Below are 16953 nucleotides of genomic sequence, written 5' to 3'. Positions count from 1 at the left end.
GCTGGCATTAAGCGATGAGTGTTAAATTCCGAGCGCGCTTAGGACAGTTCACTGAGACTGGAAGGCCTCTGGAAGACTACCTTTAGTGGGAAATCGAATGGCTTTAGAAAGCATGTTTACACTAGAAGGTTCATTCGGAGCAAAGATCCAGGCCACTGTCTTTTGCGCCCTTTGGATAGTCTTGTCATGACTACAACTTTGGTTCTCAATCTTTTGGGCACACTTCTTTTTGTTCATAATAATAATAATAAAAGTATCATGGCCAAGTTTCTTTGAAAATTTTACATGTACCCATAGAAACATATTGTGTATGCTTTTACAGGCAAAATGTTTACATATAGTAGAAAATATGACATTCACTGTCTTTGAACAATGTTACAACTTTGTAACTTGTAGGAGAGCGTAAAAATGGAAACCATGTTTGCCCGAGTTAGATGTAATTCGTTACTGGGCTGACCAGGGTCTGTTAGCATTCATTTCTACTTTCTCCTGCATATTGATCTGCTCTTTGCTCCTTTAAATGGACTTGTGGCACTGAATTTTGCCATTCATTTTGTATTTGTACATTTTGCCTTTTCTTTAAAGTTTATCTTGTAACCATCTCTTGAATTCCTAAGGTTTCTTGAAACTCACCTGAAGGGTCATGGGGCTTCAGACTAGGAATTCCTGGGTCAGACTATAATATGAATAGTGACAATTTGTAGAAGTTTCTACTAAAAGGTGGCAGTGTAAAAGTCAAACATACCAATGTTTGCTTACCTAACTAACTTTGACTAAGTTGCATAACCTAACAGCCTCCTTTTAAAAAGTTGAAAGAAACTGCATAGTATGATTGTCAAGATTTAGAACAATGTATATAAAGTAACTGGCATTGTTTCACAATAATTTTTTCATTCTTTGTTCCAAAACCATGGTGTTGGGGGGGGGGGTGTTTTTTCCACACAGGGTTTCTCTGTGCAGCCCTGACTCTTCTGGAACTCACCCATCTGCCTACCTCTGCCTCCTGAGTTCTAGGATTAAAGTTGTGCACCATCGTCACCCATTTAACTGTACTTTAATACTTAGGACAGCACAGAGAACCTGATGAGGAGTTACTGATGTTGCAAGCTTAGAAATAACCTACATAAACCATATCAATATTATGACACATAGACTTCTGTAAAGAATAGATGACTTGTAGAGCATGTTATAAACTTGTCTTATTCTGATTCCTATTATGGGGAACACTAAAGGGAGATGAAAGCCATTTCAAAGATCGGTTTGGTAGGATTCAATGACAAATTGGTAAAGAACAGCTTGGCTGCCTGTTGTGTTCTCCAGAGCAGCTATTTTTGTTTTGTTTTGAGAATCTTTTTTTTTTTCTTTTGGTTTTTCGAGACAGGGTTTCTCTGTGGTTTTGGAGCCTGTCCTGGAACTAGCTCTGTAGACCAGGCTGGTCTCGAACTCACAGAGATCCGCCTGCCTCTGCCTCCCAAGTGCTGGGATTAAAGGCGTGCGCCACCACCGCCCGGCTGAGAATCTTTTTAATTATGAATAGATGTGTCTAAATGTGCACATGCGTACCACATGCCCACAGAGGCCAGAAGACTGCTTTGGATCCTCTAACTAGAGTTATAGGAGGTTGAGAACTTTGATGTCAGAACTAGAAACTGAACCTGTGTCCTCATAAGTGATGAGTGTTAACCACTGTGCCATCTCTACAGACCTCTCCATGGCAGCATTTTAAGTGTTTAAATTGCATTTTCCTTAATTAATCTTAACAGTAACTATTATATAGGCAAGATTTATGTCCACATTTTATGGACCACAGAGATGAGAAGCATACAGAGCTTGCTTGATCAGCTTTGTGAGTTAGCGGTAATGAGAGTAAATAGGCATTGGAAGGAAAGGATAAATTTCCTTTGGAATGTTATTGCCGTAGAACCTCAGGAAAGTACAAATAGCACTAAGAGTATAGTAAGGACTAAAGAATAGTTCAGTGGTGGGATACTGGCCTAGGATATGGAAGACCATCAGTATCAGGGAGAAAGACAGACAAAGGGGGATAAAGATATAGGGGCTCTGTAACCCATGGCCATGATGTAAGGAGGCTAAATTGTTGTACAGTCTTGTGACTTTCTATTTAACTGTATCTTGCCCTAAATTGAAGGTGTGTTTGATTGTTCTGAACTGGAATATGCTAAGCTACAAAAGTAACCCTTAATAGAACCAGGAAGGCGGGCCTCTGGACTAAGAGAGTGGAATGATAACTGTAACATTCTATGTTTTTACTGTTCTGTCTGCTCTGCTTTAAATCTAGTGGATGTAGAGTAGTGTGGCTATAGATTCCACTATGCTTGACTGAGGTTAATGGTTCTCGACCTTCGTAATTCTCTGGCCCTTTAGTACAAGTTCCTCATGGTGTGGTGACCCCCCAACCATAAAATTATCCTCTTCCTACTTCATACCTGTAATTTTGCTACTGTTATGAATCATAATGATCTAATATGTGACCCCAACTCTTGACTCACAAATTGAGAACCTCTACCTTAGATGGTGGGCTTTAATGGAAAAGTTAATATAGAGTTTGAAGTCTTCCCTTATAACAGTTAGCTATAGAACTGCTATGTGATATTATAATCTGTATTTATATTTATACCTTACCACCTTAGAAAAGAATTTGAAATGCATGGTACCTTATTTTTATTATATAGACCAAGCTGACCTCAAACTCACAGAGGTCCACTTGCTAGTACTTCATGAGTGTTGGGATTTAGGTGTATACCACCATGCCCAACTCCAAGTACTTTTAAATGTATCTAACTGCTTCACAAATAAATAATGACCAAATTAAAGTTTCTCCCTCTATATATTTAGATTATAACGGGGTAGATAGAAACAGAACTTTTAATTGCAGAGAGTGATGAGCAGAAAAAGAAAAGCTTGGAGTACAGTTCAGATTGGCATCAAGGGTACTGTTTTAGGTTGGATAAAAGAAAGGCCTCTCTGAGACAGTAACATTCCCAGATCTGGGTAAATTAAACTGTATAGGTGTACTGGGAAAAGAAACAGCAGAAAGAACAAAGACCTGGAGACAGGAAGAGCTTTAACATACATAAGAAATTTAGAGATGACATGTTATAAGCCTGCTGCTGGAAGGGCTGGAGAGGTGGCTCAGAGGTTAAGCGTACTGGCTGCTCTTCCAGAGGTCCTGAGTTCAATTCCCAGCAACCACATAATGTCTCATAACCATCTGCAATGAGATCTGGTGCCCTCTTCTGGCATGGAGGTATTCTTGCAGGAGGAATATTGTATACATAATGAATAAATCTTTTTCATTGTGGAAAGACTTGTGGAAGATAAAGTTGAAGAAATATGTTCAGGTCAGATTGAATAGGACCTAATAAACCTTTGTAAGGTCTTTGGACTCTATGTTTAATGTGGTGAGTCATTTGTACTAATTGTCCTGATTAACATATTTAAGTGATTGTCCTATGTTAAAAAAAATGATTATAAGAAAGCAGTAGTAGAAGCAAGTAGGCTATTAAGGAAGACCTTAACATTTGTTAACTGCCTTGTGGGTGCTGGGAATTGAACCTGGGTACTCTGGAAGAACAGTCAGTGGTCTTAACTGCTGAGCCATCTTTCCAGCCCCTGCCTGGCAGCAGGAAGGCACAGGTGACAGATGCTTAAATATCTATCGTACACATATACTTTTGAGGGTGTACAGTATACACAGTAGGTACAGCAACTTCCTCTCATGTAGGGCCTCAGACATAAAAGATATGTGCCTTCCCTATCAAAAGGTAACGTGTACATTTCGATATTAACTTACAGAATGGAAACTGAAAATCAAAAAACTATGGAAGAAAGCACTGAGAAGAGAAAAGAAGAAAAAAAGAAGCGCTCGAGGGTTAAACAGGTGCTTGCAGATATTGCTAAGCAAGTGGACTTCTGGTTTGGAGATGCAAACCTTCACAAGGACAGGTTTCTTCGAGAGCAAATTGAAAAATCTAGAGATGGATGTAAGTTTCCTTCCTCTTAAGATAACTCCCAGGTCTTACCAAGAGCTAATTTGTTTATATTAAATTTTACTCCTATCACACATCCCACCCACAAACATCTTGTGCTTCACATTTCAACTAGATGTGGACATATCTCTTTTGGTGTCTTTTAACAAAATGAAGAAGTTGACCACTGATGGGAAGTTAATAGCGAGAGCATTGAAAAGCTCATCTGTTGTAGAGGTAAATTTTTCATTACACATTAACCACATCTGTTTGGGCAAGGGAGAGGTCTGGCACTGGGACCTTTACGTATTCATACCAGAGGCACATGAACTGGCCTTTTGGAACATCTATGGTAGGATACCATAACCCTTATGGGGGGAGGTGGAGGAAAAGTGAACTGGGATTGAAATAATTTTAATCAAAAAGGAGATGAAAATTACGACACCAAGTTTATTAATATTTTAAAAGTTGGACTTAGAGGGAACCAGAATCCGGAGAAAAAAGCCCCTAGGTGAGAGACCAAAGGATGAGGAGGAACGCACTGTGTACGTGGTAAGAAAAACAAATTTAAGTTTAACTCTAATTCTTTATTGATAAAATGTGGAATTTTAAAATGCTTAAACTGTTCATGACACTTTGATTTATACAGGAGTTACTTCCCAAAAATGTTACCCATAGCTGGATTGAAAGAGTATTTGGGAAATGTGGCAATGTGGTTTACATAAGTATTCCACATTACAAGTCTACTGGGGATCCAAAGGGATTTGCCTTTGTGGAGTTTGAAACAAAAGAGCAAGCAGCAAAAGCCATTGAGGTATGTCTGTAGGGCCCTGAAAATTAAGAAAAGTTAAACCGAGGTTAGTATGAATAAATTTGCATTCCCTTTTGCAATTGTTTTTTCAGTTTCTTAACAACCCACCCGAAGAAGCACCAAGAAAACCCGGCATATTTCCCAAGACAGTGAAAAACAAACCCATCCCTTCCTTAAGAGTAGCTGGTGAGTACCTAGGATTCAGGAAGCAAATACTGAATTAGCAGAGAAAATAAAATAATTTTTCCAATATTGTGTTACAGAAGAGAAGAAAAAAAAGAAAAAGAAAAAAGGCAGGATAAAGAAGGAAGACAGTGTGCAGGCTAAAGAGTTAGAAACAAGCAGCATGGGCGTGTCTAAAGCGAAGAGACAAAGGACTGCTTCCGAGGGCTCTGAAGCAGAAACACCTGATGCTCCAAAGCAACCTGCAAAGAAGAAGAAAAAACGGGAAAAGGTGGAGACATCCATCTTGCCTGAAGTTAGAGCAGGGAAAAGGGAGAGAAGCAGTGCTGAGGACGAAGACTGCCTCCCCCTCAGGCCTAAAGCCAAGAAGAGGGCTCAGAAGGATAGCATTAGTGAGGCTGCTTCTGAAGTCTCCAAAGAAAGCAGAGGTACTGTGTTAGGATTAGACAGAGCAAACATTTTAGCTACTTCGTAACCACAACCTGTCTTAAGAGAATCTTTCTTGCAGACTTAGAATTCTGCTCGACAGAAGAGGAGAAGGAGACTGGAGACAGAACAGGTGATTCTCTCCTGAAAGTGAAGAGGAAGCACAAGAAGAAACACAAGGAGAGACATAAGATGGGAGAAGAGGTTATACCGTTGAGAGTGTTGTCTAAGTAAGTACCCGTTCTCCGTGGCAGTTGGACACAAGCCCATCACCATTGCTAAAGTGCAATTCCAATTTCTATTTGACAGAGTTGTATATTAGCAACAGTGATGGCCTATGGTCAGTCCATTTGCAGTACAAAGTGAAGATAAGTAGGAGCCACCACACTCAAACATGGAAGCACTTATTTTTACAAAATCACAGCAAGTGGCTCCATGTTAAAGTAAAGGAGGCCCCTTAAAAAGTTCAGTGAAGTTCTCTTAAAGGCACAAGATTATAACAGGAAAACTTACCGTCACCAAAACATGGGAGCACTTACTTTCTTAATTCCAAAGCAAGTACATCCACGTTTAAGTGATGGGGAGCCCAGTCTTTACAAGTTCTAGTCTTAAATCTGTAGCATTTTTAAATCAAGATGCTAAATGGTTGAGATAACACAACAGGTATTCCCATGTGAAAACAGAGGAAACCCCTTCAAACTCATAAGTGGTTAGCTTTTTCAACTCCAAAGGTGTACATTGAATTCACTTCTACTAAAACAGAGAAGCACTTACTCTTTCTTAAATAAGACAGAAAGCACTCCCATGTTAAAGTTGAAGGGAACCCACCCTCTAGGCTGCTGTTATAAAAAGATAGGAAAAAGTGTGAAGGAAAAGAAATGTCAAGCATAGCAGAGGTACCTTACCATTGTGAAGTGGCGGCCAAAGAATCCAGTTCTCTGCTTGGAGAGTGAAAGACAGGAACTTTAGACACTTGTATTTATACTACTCCTAAACTCCTGAACTCCTTTTGGCTTTCTATCTCAGAGAATCATTACAAGAGCCTTTGTTATTTTAATGTATCAGCTCTCAGGGAAAGTAGATCCTGGGATCCTGGGTAGGGCTGGATTTTTTTTTTCTTTTTTGAAGTAAACAGATGTCAATGTTAACTGCTAAAACCATTACCACAAGATATCCTTCTCTTTAAAAAAAAAAACTCCTATCTGCTTGTTTGATGGCACAGATTAGGGTAACAATGAGCACTCCCACAGAGCCAGGAGATGCATTGTGCTTCTCTCTGGAGGAGTCCTGGCTGTTTGAAGAGACATCTACATGGTAAATGTATGTAAATAAATAAATTGCTTCCATGGGGTGTTTTTTTCTTCTTAGAAATTCCTTTCGATTTACGTAAATCCTTAGGAATGTTATCTCTCAAATTGGAAGCAATTTAACAAATCTTTGAATTTTAGTGTCTCATTTTCCCCCAAAGTTGTCTAATTTAGTGAATATTACTTGGAGGAAGTAACTCAGAATTTTCCTTTTGCAATTAAAAATTCTAGAAACATATCAGGAACTTAGCTGGGAAATGAAAGCATTTTACCTTACTATTAATGAAAAGGAACTTTGTGTGTTTGCTAGATAGATTTATGGCCTAAGAACTAATTAAGTGCATGCTTTTAAAAGAAAGGAGAGTTGGGGAGACTGGGAATTTCAGAGTTCTCAGTGGGTCGTCATGTCACTATTTCAGTAGTTCATTCCTTTGTTTTACAGAACTGAATGGATGGATTTGAAGAAAGAGTATTTGGCACTGCAAAAAGCCAGTATGGCTTCTCTAAAAAAAACAATATCTCAAATCAAACTGGAATCAGAAATGGACACAGACTGTGCAGTGCCCAGCAAGTCTGGAGAGAGGAGAGGCAAAGGTGAGGGTCAGTGTAACAGCAGCTTTCGTGCTGTGATGCGCTGGGGACTGGGTCTAGTCGACGAGGCTTTCAGGTGCTTGTGTTGCAGCGATAGAGTGCTTTCCCCAGATTTAAGATGACCTGCCCCCAGGAAAAACTGAAAGGAAACGGGAGAAAATTGAAGTGTTTGTACTTTCTCTTCATCACCAGCGAGTTTACTCACGACATACCAATGAAAACTGAAGTTTCAGTGGAAGATAAATTCTGATCATGAACATATTAAAGAATTATTCTTATTGATTGTAACATTAGTAAAGATTTTTTTTGTTGTAAATATTTTTATTTATTTATTTTAGCTCATCTATTTATTTTCTATCCCAGCTGCAGCCTCCCCCCTCCTCCCCTTGCAGCCCCTCCTCCCCATTCTCCTTTATTGAGTTTTATTCTTTGGTTTGGGCAATGATGCATTTTATTTCATGTTAATTTCCAGATAAGCATTGTGATGCATTAATAGTAATTTTAAATTGTACAAGTACTAAGTTATTTCAGTTCATTAGCCTGAGAAATCACTACTGCTGTTGTAGAGTGGTGCGCCTCATGTTAATGTCAGGTGTGGGAAACTTATCTCTGGCCTTTTCCTTTTCACAGAGTGCTGCCCTCAGGAGAAGGTTAATGCCCAGGGCCCACAGTTTGTGAACGGAGTGATTGTGAAGATCATGAGCACAGAGCCTCTACCAGGCAGGAAACAAGTCAGGGTAATGTTTATGTGTGAAACGTTTTTCAAAGAATATGAAAATCAAAACAAGTCCGGTTAGAATTTGGACCTCTGATTTTGTAGAGTTTGAGTCTCTGGTAACTCTGATAACTCGTAGGTTTAATCTGAATACAAATCCTTCAGGAAATGAGATATACATTGAACTTTCTGAATGCCTTACCTTCCCGAGTCAATAATGCCTGCACTGTAGTTCAGGGAGAGCGGTGCAGGGATTCTAAGTTGCAGTTGTTGAAAATAAATATTCACTGTTGTGCTTTGAAAGTTTTGTCAGTTGTGAGAGTTTTACAAAGATATTTGGTGCCATAGTTTTTTAAGACTGGATTTAATAATATACTTGTTAAAGATTTTATTTTGCCAAATGTAACCATATGCTACTGTTTTCTTTTGAAGCCAGCCGCTGTATTTATGGATTTATATTCATCAGGACTAAGATTCCCAAATGACCGTTCCTTTTGTTGTTTTTCTAAGCAGGTTTTCTGTTGTAGCACAGGCTGTCTCAACTCATTATTTGTCCCAGGCCAGCAATCCTCCTGTTTCAACTTTCCAGCCTAGCCACTTTATTTTATACTGTATAAAATTTTTTATAACATTTTAATTACTTTTTCACATCTTAGAACTTTTAATACTATACATTATGTTGTTTTTGTTTTCTATCCAACTTTACCAATCTCATATTTTAATTGAAAGAAGCAGTGAGGTAGTTTTTTTCCCTGTAATCTGCGTGCACTCTTGTTACTGATTACCAGACTGTCGGTCATTATATAGGTTTCACATGAAGATATTAGCCTGACTTGATAGTGGATATATAGTAAATATCTTTTGAACTATGGTACTCTAAACTCTTACCACTACCAGGGGCTACATTACAGTTTCATCAACTTAACTACAGACTGATCTCCTACTGTATCCTAATTAATTTGATTAGCTAGAGTTAAAAGCTGTGAAGACATTTCAGTTATAATTCTCTCCACTTCTTTTTTTGTCTTGATTTATTAAGCAAGTGTTTTTACTAAGGGTGTTCTTATGTTACAGTGTATTGTGTGTAGGACTACTTTCTATCTTCTAAAGCTTGCAAATCTCTATTATCCTTTACTGTTATTAAGCTATTTTTATTCTACAATGAAATAATATTTCAAGATCCTCAATTCTTTCTATGACTCTGGAAATTTATTACATTAAAGTAATTTTAGTTCTTTGTGCCTAGAAAATTCTGGTCTAACCTAAAGACTTCCTTTCCAGTTAGAAATCTGTATTTATTTCTTTTGCTTTAATGACAGAAATTTGGCAGGTAAGATTACTGTAACATTCCTGCATAAATGCATTGTGTTCTCTAGCGAACCTACTGTGAGAAAAAAAATAGATTAAGAATGCAGGAATCTTCTTAATTAGTCTTCACAGCGGGACATTATAGGTAAAACTGTCCCCCTTGTGGGGTACCTCAGCTTGCTTAGAAAGGGTTACTTATGTATTTTATCTGAAACTGAGAGCTGTCAGCTGTGTTCCAGTAAATCTACCCATGAACCCTAGGATTCCTGTTGTAAAATGTTGAAAGATGGTTTCATGTGTTCTAAGTCAAACATGGTATTGTATAGGTGAGTGAAAATAAACTTCTCAAGTCCTTTCTTTTAATCTTTCTTGTACTAACCTGGCTAGGTTGCTGGGGGAGGGGTCATTTATATTCCACTCTGCAAATCTTGCCTTTAGCTGATCCTCCGCACCCCATGTAAGTTCATGTTTAAAGAATAGACTTCCAAGAGGATGAGGGAAAGTAGTTTGTAGTGAGTTGTTATATTGCTTCTCATTTTTGACCAACTTATTTTAAGAGTATTTTTGTGTATTTTAGAAGTTACAACTACATAGTAACTCATTGATACATTTGACAACCTTTGTGGGTACATTCATTAATTGTGAGGCATTTTAGGTGTTGATTTTAAATCTTTATACTTTTTTATCATATAGGATGTTTTGGCCACAATCTCAGAAGTTGTTTACGTTGATTTGCTAGAAGGAGATACTGAATGCCATGCCCGATTCAAAACTCCTGAGGATGCGCAGGCAGTAATGAGTGCACAGACTGAAATTAGAAAGAAGCACTGTTGGAACCTCGAGGTCCTTTCTGGTAAAACCTAATTTGTTTTTTCTTTTTTAATAAACAGTTATTATCGTAGGTAATTTTAATTGTTCTGCGTTGGGCTAATGGAACTAGCCTTCCCACCCCCATACATTCTCCTGCTTAGATTAGAATCTATGTTCTACTCGGTGACCAGAGCTATTGTTTGTTTTTAAGGTGATCACGAGCAGAGGTACTGGCAGAAGATATTGGTAGATAGACAGGCCAAACTTAATCAACCTCGGGAAAAGAAAAGAGGCACGGAGAAGGTAAGGGCAGCCTTTAAATGCATCTTCTGACAGTAATAAGTGAGGATAAATTCACTTTGGCTTTCCTATTAGAGTACTGTTTCAGACGGAGAAAGAATGCAGTTTTCTCCTGGCTTCAAAATAGATGGAATTAAGATCATTTGCTCACAGGGATTCAAAATTGTAATTTAGGATTTTTCTGTGCTTTGAAGCAGTGATACATGTTAAGTATACACAGTCTTGATTTGTAACTGCTGTGTTTTGTAGTTTGAGAATTAATTAAAACAATCATCAAAAATTTTATTTCTGTGATAATTTATATTTAGTTGCTCACCAAGAATAGTGTTTATTCTTTGCAAACAGTATTATTCTTTTAAATATTGTTCAGCCAAAGTGCTTAAAACAACTTGTTAAGAACTTTGAAAGCCCTGATTCAAATGTCCTATGCTTATTGGCTTGGGTATGTTTTTCATCAGTGCTCCTTTGGCATTTATGATGATTGACAGGAACGTTTGCTACTATTGGTCTTTGTGAATTTTTTTTCTTGAATGGAGCCTGATCTTGCTGAGATGGGAAGGCTCCCCCTTCCTCTCTGAAAGCTCTTTTGAGTCTTGGAGGTGTTAATTTCAAAGCTTGTTTGAGATGGTCAGATGTTAAAGTCATTAATATTTATTCTTCTGATTTGTGTGAAGTTCTGTTTAAATTGTCTGTATTTTTCTTACCTAGTAATTTTAACACTATAAATTTATCAAGATTCATCTTAGTCTCACGCAAAGAAATAAGCATTTCCAGAGTATTTTATAAAATTAAACTAGAACAACAAAAATTTAAGTTTTTTTTAACTCATTTTCCAGTTTTTACATGCTTTATTATCAAACTTGTTAGCATGGTCTAGGTAGAAACAGCTGACTTCATGGATTAAAATGCAGTGAATCTTCCACACCTATTAAATGGTATTGGAATCTTGTTAGAAGAAATTTAACCACAGCTAACTTGTTTGCCAGTCTTGTTGGTGTTGTTTTTTCCTGGTGCTGGAGATTAAGTGAGTGGTCTGCCAATGAACTAGGGCATGATAATACTCTCTGAATATATTAGCCCCCAGTCCTGCAAGTAGAATAATAGCTATGGATAATGAATCCTCTTGTCCCTCAGCTGGCCTAAGCATTCAGCGTGGCACAGGAGCTTTTACTTCCACCCGACAGTTCAGAAGTGCATCACTGTAGGCTAAAAAAATGGGAATTAGGTGTATAAAAAAGAGTGGAAGAATTTCAGTGATTCTGGCATTATTCCTTCCTCACTAGACACTGGTGCACCTCCAGTGGGAGAAAAGCTCTTAACTGAAAACCACAAAATTCTTAGTTTCGTGCTGTGGGGTAGAACACATTTCAGAACCTTGTTCCTGTTCAGTTTATCAGGACTCAACGTAGAAAACTAAATCAGTACACAGTATACTTTGTATAGATGTTTACATATGAAAATCAGTGACATCTAAATGAACTCATAAAGGATTGGGAACTTAAGGAAGGATCTGCTAAAGGGAAATGACTTGTTTTTTCTGCCCCAGATCTTGGTAGGATGCCCTTATAAGTCAGGAATTCCAAACCAAGGACTTATGGTAAAATTTTTATTTCTTCCCTTGAGTTGTTTAAATATTCTGTAAAATCTTTAAACTATATTTTTAAATTTATGTGAATGTGTCTGTCCCACAGCTTGCTGGAATCAGTTCTGTTCCTCTACCATGTGGGTCCTAAGGATGGAACTCTGATTGTTAGGCTTTAAAGCAAGTGCCTTTAACCCTAAAGCACCTCCCACCACCTACTTTTTTTTTTTTAGATGTTTGGCTTTGTTTTTAATCAGTGGCCTTTTCAATGCAAATTACTGCTGTCTGTTTCCAGACAAAGGCAGAATTCCTGTTTGTGAACAACATTGGTGTGCTAGGGTGCCAAGAATTTTTTACTCTTACATTTGTGAACAGTAATTTCATTTAATTATCATGACTGCCTGCCAATCAGATATGGCATGATATTTGATTCATAGATTGATTGATTTAGACAAGGTTTGTGGTATCATTCTTACCTCAAGCTCTGTGTAGCTGACAACAACTTTGCAATTCTGATCCCTCAGCTCTTGCCAACTGAGTGCTGAACTTGCAGGCTGGTCCCTTGCCCCAAGTTATGAGGTGTTTAGGTATCAAACCTGGGGCTTTGTATATTCTACCAACTCAAAGTTACATCCCTACCTCCAGAGCCAATATTTTTAAGAGAAAAATAAGACTACACTATAATTTTTTTTCTCTCTTAAGGAAGCTTTTGGCTTCTGGTGCAATAGTTTGTGCTTGCAATCCCAGCTATTCAGAAGACAGAAGAATAACTTGGGTTACAGAGACCTACTGCAGAAAAGCAGCAGCATCTGCTTTGGGAATGTTTCAATCTGTTGTCTTATGTGTTTCCAAAAAAATCTTCTTTTCCTCCTGTATATATATATATATACATATACACACACATATATATGTATGTGTATATGTATATATAAAATCATATTTTATATAATCTGTAATGTAGTGCATTTTTATTTAATAAAGACAGATTTTAATAGTATATTATTATTTGAAATCTTAACTTTTCACTTGTAAAATAAATTTAAACATTTTAAGAGGTATAATTGGTACAAAAGAATTGTAACATGAGCTGGGTGTGGTGATTTATGTCTTTATTCCTAGCACTTGGGATTCAAAACAACCTGGCCCCATAGTGAATTCCAGGATAGCCAAGGCTACACAGAGAAACCCTGTCTTAAGATAGCCTTGGCTATCCTGGAACTCACTATGGGGCCAGATTGTTTTGAATCCCAAGTGCTAGGAATAAAGACATAAATCACCACTACACAGAGAAACCCTGTCTTAACAAAACAGAACAAGCCGGGCGATGGTGGCGGCGCATGCCTTTAATCCCAGCACTCGGGAGGCAGAGGCAGGTGGATCTCTGTGAGTTCGAGACCAGCCTGGTCTACAGAGCTAGTGCCAGGACAGGCTCCAAAGCCACAGAGAAACCCTGTCTCGAAAAACCAAAAAAAAAAAAAAAAAAAAAAAAAAGAACAACAACAAAAGAATTGTGTAATATATGAAGTAGGGTGAAAAAATTAAGCCTGGTGTGTTGGTGCATACCTTTAATGGCAGCACTCAGGCTAAATCTCTCCAGTTAGAGGCCAGCCCGACAGGACTACAAATTAAAGTTTTGTCTCAAAACTAAATGAGTAAGCTGGGCATGGTGGCATATGCCTTTTATCCTTAGTACTCTCTGAGTTCGAGGCCAGCCTTGTCAGTAGAGTAAGTTCCAGGACAGCCAGGGCTACACAGAGAAACCTTGTCTCAAAAAATCAAAATAATAATAAATGTGTAGAATGGCCATGTGTGTCACTCTGCTTGGATTATCTCTCCAGTAAACAGTTGTTTTGATTTGTTTTCCTGAGAAAGGGTCCCACTGTGTTGCTCAGGCTGGCCTTGAACTCACAAAGATCCAACTTTCTCTGCCTTTGGAGTGCTGGGATTAAAGGTATGTGGCACCTTGCCTGTTCAGCTAGCAGTTTGTAAAGCAAATATGAGTAGTGCACAGAGGTATCAAATCTCACTCAAGTAGTATGTAAATCTTTAATCACAAAGTAATTGAGGACCCCATACCATTTAGTCTTAGGAATTAATAACCAAGTCCAGAGAACATACAAAATAATGCTAAGCTGTGAGTCTTCAGTGATGAGTGACCTATATTTCAGTTGAAAGATTTTGAGTTATGCACTATAATTGGAGGGAGATAGAGGTTTCAAATATTTAAGATCTGTTGCATAAAAATCTCCAGTTCTCTGTAAACTGATTACATCAAAACATAACGATCTTATTTGTCATTCTACCCCTGGCTTTTAAAAATATCATTCAACCTGATAACATAAGACTTTCATAGTGGGAACTGTATTTTTTTTTTTCGATTTTGAAGTTTCTGAGACATTCTAATTTCTTACTTTTTCTCTATAGTTAATCACCAAAGCTGAGAAGATTAGACTGGCCAGGACTCAACAAGCCAGTCAGCACATTCGATTCTCGGAGTATGATTGAGATGATGAGTTTCCTATGGGTTTCCTTGCCAGAGTGTTCTGAGAATGCTGGGACTGATTGATGGATGTTCTGATGAGATCTACATTTAAAGAAAAAGAAAACCTCTGTTCCTCAGTGTGGAACTAAGACTTTTCTTAGAGACAAACATATTATATGTCATATTTTTTTCAATGACGCTCGTGTTGAAATTATGCAGTCAACTTCAAATGATTTCATAAATAAATGTGTTTTAAAAATTATTGTTTTGTTTGTGTTTACAAAAAGCAACATGATTATAAAAATGCATGAATATCAGATGCAAACTAACTTGCTTTTCTTTTTTTTGCTACAAGCAGATGTGGTAAGTTTTCCATTCTATTTTTTCTCATCTTCCCTTCCTTTGAGCAACAGATCATATGAACTGTCTTATTTAAATATTGAATTTTAAAAGCATTGAGTTTGTTTTTCATAAATAAGACATTTTAATTTGATTGAATGATGTGCCAGGTATTATGAGCTTGGACGGAGTCTGGGAATTGACTTTGAGGAAAACTGAAATCTGTTATGTTTTCCAGAAATTCATAAGACTTAAGTAATTAAGTTGTTTTCAGAAGTTTATTTACAGTAGCTATGAAGGAGCGGCATCTCCATCAGAATCCTCTGAAAGGTGTCTGTGTTCCTTGAGGTAATATATCGTTTCTGCTCCCACTGGCTTTGGCCACTGCCTGCCAGAGTGGCAGTTTCTGTGTACTTTGTGAGGCCTATGGTCAGGCATGTTAACCTCTGTGACCCACAGAAAGGGTCACTAGCTGAGGAACAGCAGCTGAACACTGCCAAATATAAGTACCTGGCAGTTGCCTTTGCCTTCTTTTACCTGTCTGCACTTACGGCAACAGAAAACCTGGAAATAGTTGTTATATCCTATAACTAAAGGAGCTGCAATAAATAAAGAATTCAACATTCCAGACTCTCCTCTGTGTGATAGAAGCAGAGGTCGGTAGATCTCTGTAGGTTCAAGGATAGTTAATCACAAAGTCTAGGACAGCCATGTTACATTTACTATAGAGTATCATTACATTGCTGCTGTAGCACTTGAGAGATTCTAGTGGACGAAGCAAGGTTTCTTTCTCATGAAACCTCTATTATTTATAAAGACAAGCTTTAAAAATGAAAGATTGTTAGAAAGTTCCTGGTAACCTGACAAAATACTTCAGTAGTAAAAACTACTTGCTTGGCCTGGATTCAGTCCCTAAAACTCATGTACATACATGTACTCTTTCCCCATCATACATAAATAATAAAACATGCTTTTAAAAAAGGTACCTGTCATGCATATGGTGCACATACATGCATGTCATGCATAAAAATAAGTCTTGAAGGAGCTGGAGAGATAGCTTAGTGGTTAAGAGTTCTGGCTGCTCCTCTAGAGGACCTGGGTTCAATTCCCAGCACCCACATGGCAGCTCACAACTGTAACTCCAGTTCTACCCCACCAAGCATGTTTGTGATGCACATTTGTATGCAGGCAACATACCCATACATATAAAATTTTTAAAAATGAGTTTTGAAAATTTAAAATAAATTTGCAATTACTCAACTTTATTTCAACATATCTAATGAGCACTAGAAATGTAGCCAATCTGAATGGATAAAAGTATGTATAAATAAAGAATATGCCCGTCCTGAAATTTGTTTAAAGATAATCATTCTAAGAAACCTGGGCTTGGTGGTACATGCCTTTTGTCCCAACAGTTACGAAGTAGAGGTGGGTTCATCTCTTTGCTCTGTAAAGCAAATTCTAGGCCAGCCAAGGTTATATACTGTGAGACTCTGTCTCAAAAAAAAAAAAATAATAATCTTTTTATATTGGATTAATCACTTGTCTACTGGACCGAATGGATTATGTGTGGGTTTAATTTTACTGTCTTATTTTTAAGTATGTGTACATGTCTTTGACTTTTGTCTTGCTATGGACCCATGGCCGAACTTGAAATTGTAGTGATGTGTCTGCTTCTGCCTCCAAGTGCTAGGATGTAGATGTGTGCTACCATGCCCAGCTTCACATTAAATTTTTATTGAACAACATTGATTTAGGAAATGTGTACAACTGGAATTGATGACTATTTATCTCATTATACTGGCAGTTACTGACTGAGTCAAATGAGAATATCTAAAACTACTTCAAAAGGCTTAGGTAATGTGCAGATACAGTGAGCTTGTTTTGATTTTGAGACAGCGTTTCTCTGTGTAGCTTTGGAGCCTGTCCTGGAACTCACTTTGTAGACCAGGCTGGCCTCAAATTCACAGAAATCCACCTGCCTCAGCCTCCCAAGTGCTGGGATTAAAGGCGTGCAGCACCACCATCTCCTGGCTCAAAGAGTATTTTTGTGCCTAAACTCCATTGATAATCTCTCTCTCTCTCTCTCTCTCTCTCTCTCTCTCTCTCT

The 16953-nt window shown here is 37.8% G+C and overlaps 1 protein-coding gene across 1 annotated transcript in view; it reads left to right on the top strand.

The window, feature by feature from the left end:
- Larp7 (La ribonucleoprotein domain family member 7) overlaps window positions 1–14768 on the top strand; it is a 15538-nt gene extending 770 nt beyond the window's left edge. Inside the window, exons 2-13 of the mRNA XM_013350069.1 lie at window positions 3817–4004; window positions 4126–4226; window positions 4458–4541; window positions 4639–4803; window positions 4893–4986; window positions 5064–5411; window positions 5492–5639; window positions 7159–7310; window positions 7938–8044; window positions 10024–10183; window positions 10352–10443; window positions 14447–14768. Coding sequence (XP_013205523.1) covers window positions 3818–4004; window positions 4126–4226; window positions 4458–4541; window positions 4639–4803; window positions 4893–4986; window positions 5064–5411; window positions 5492–5639; window positions 7159–7310; window positions 7938–8044; window positions 10024–10183; window positions 10352–10443; window positions 14447–14527 — 1719 coding nt within the window. The 5' untranslated portion in view covers window position 3817 and the 3' untranslated portion in view covers window positions 14528–14768. The remainder of the gene's footprint in view (window positions 1–3816; window positions 4005–4125; window positions 4227–4457; window positions 4542–4638; window positions 4804–4892; window positions 4987–5063; window positions 5412–5491; window positions 5640–7158; window positions 7311–7937; window positions 8045–10023; window positions 10184–10351; window positions 10444–14446) is intronic.
- Window positions 14769–16953: the final 2185 nt, after the last annotated feature.

This window comes from Microtus ochrogaster, chromosome 21 (genome assembly GCF_000317375.1).
Source record: "Microtus ochrogaster isolate Prairie Vole_2 chromosome 21, MicOch1.0, whole genome shotgun sequence".
In the NCBI taxonomy this organism is placed as follows: Eukaryota; Metazoa; Chordata; class Mammalia; order Rodentia; family Cricetidae; genus Microtus; species Microtus ochrogaster.
Note: the sequence above shows the minus strand (reverse complement) of the source record. Positions and strands in the feature narration are given on the sequence as shown.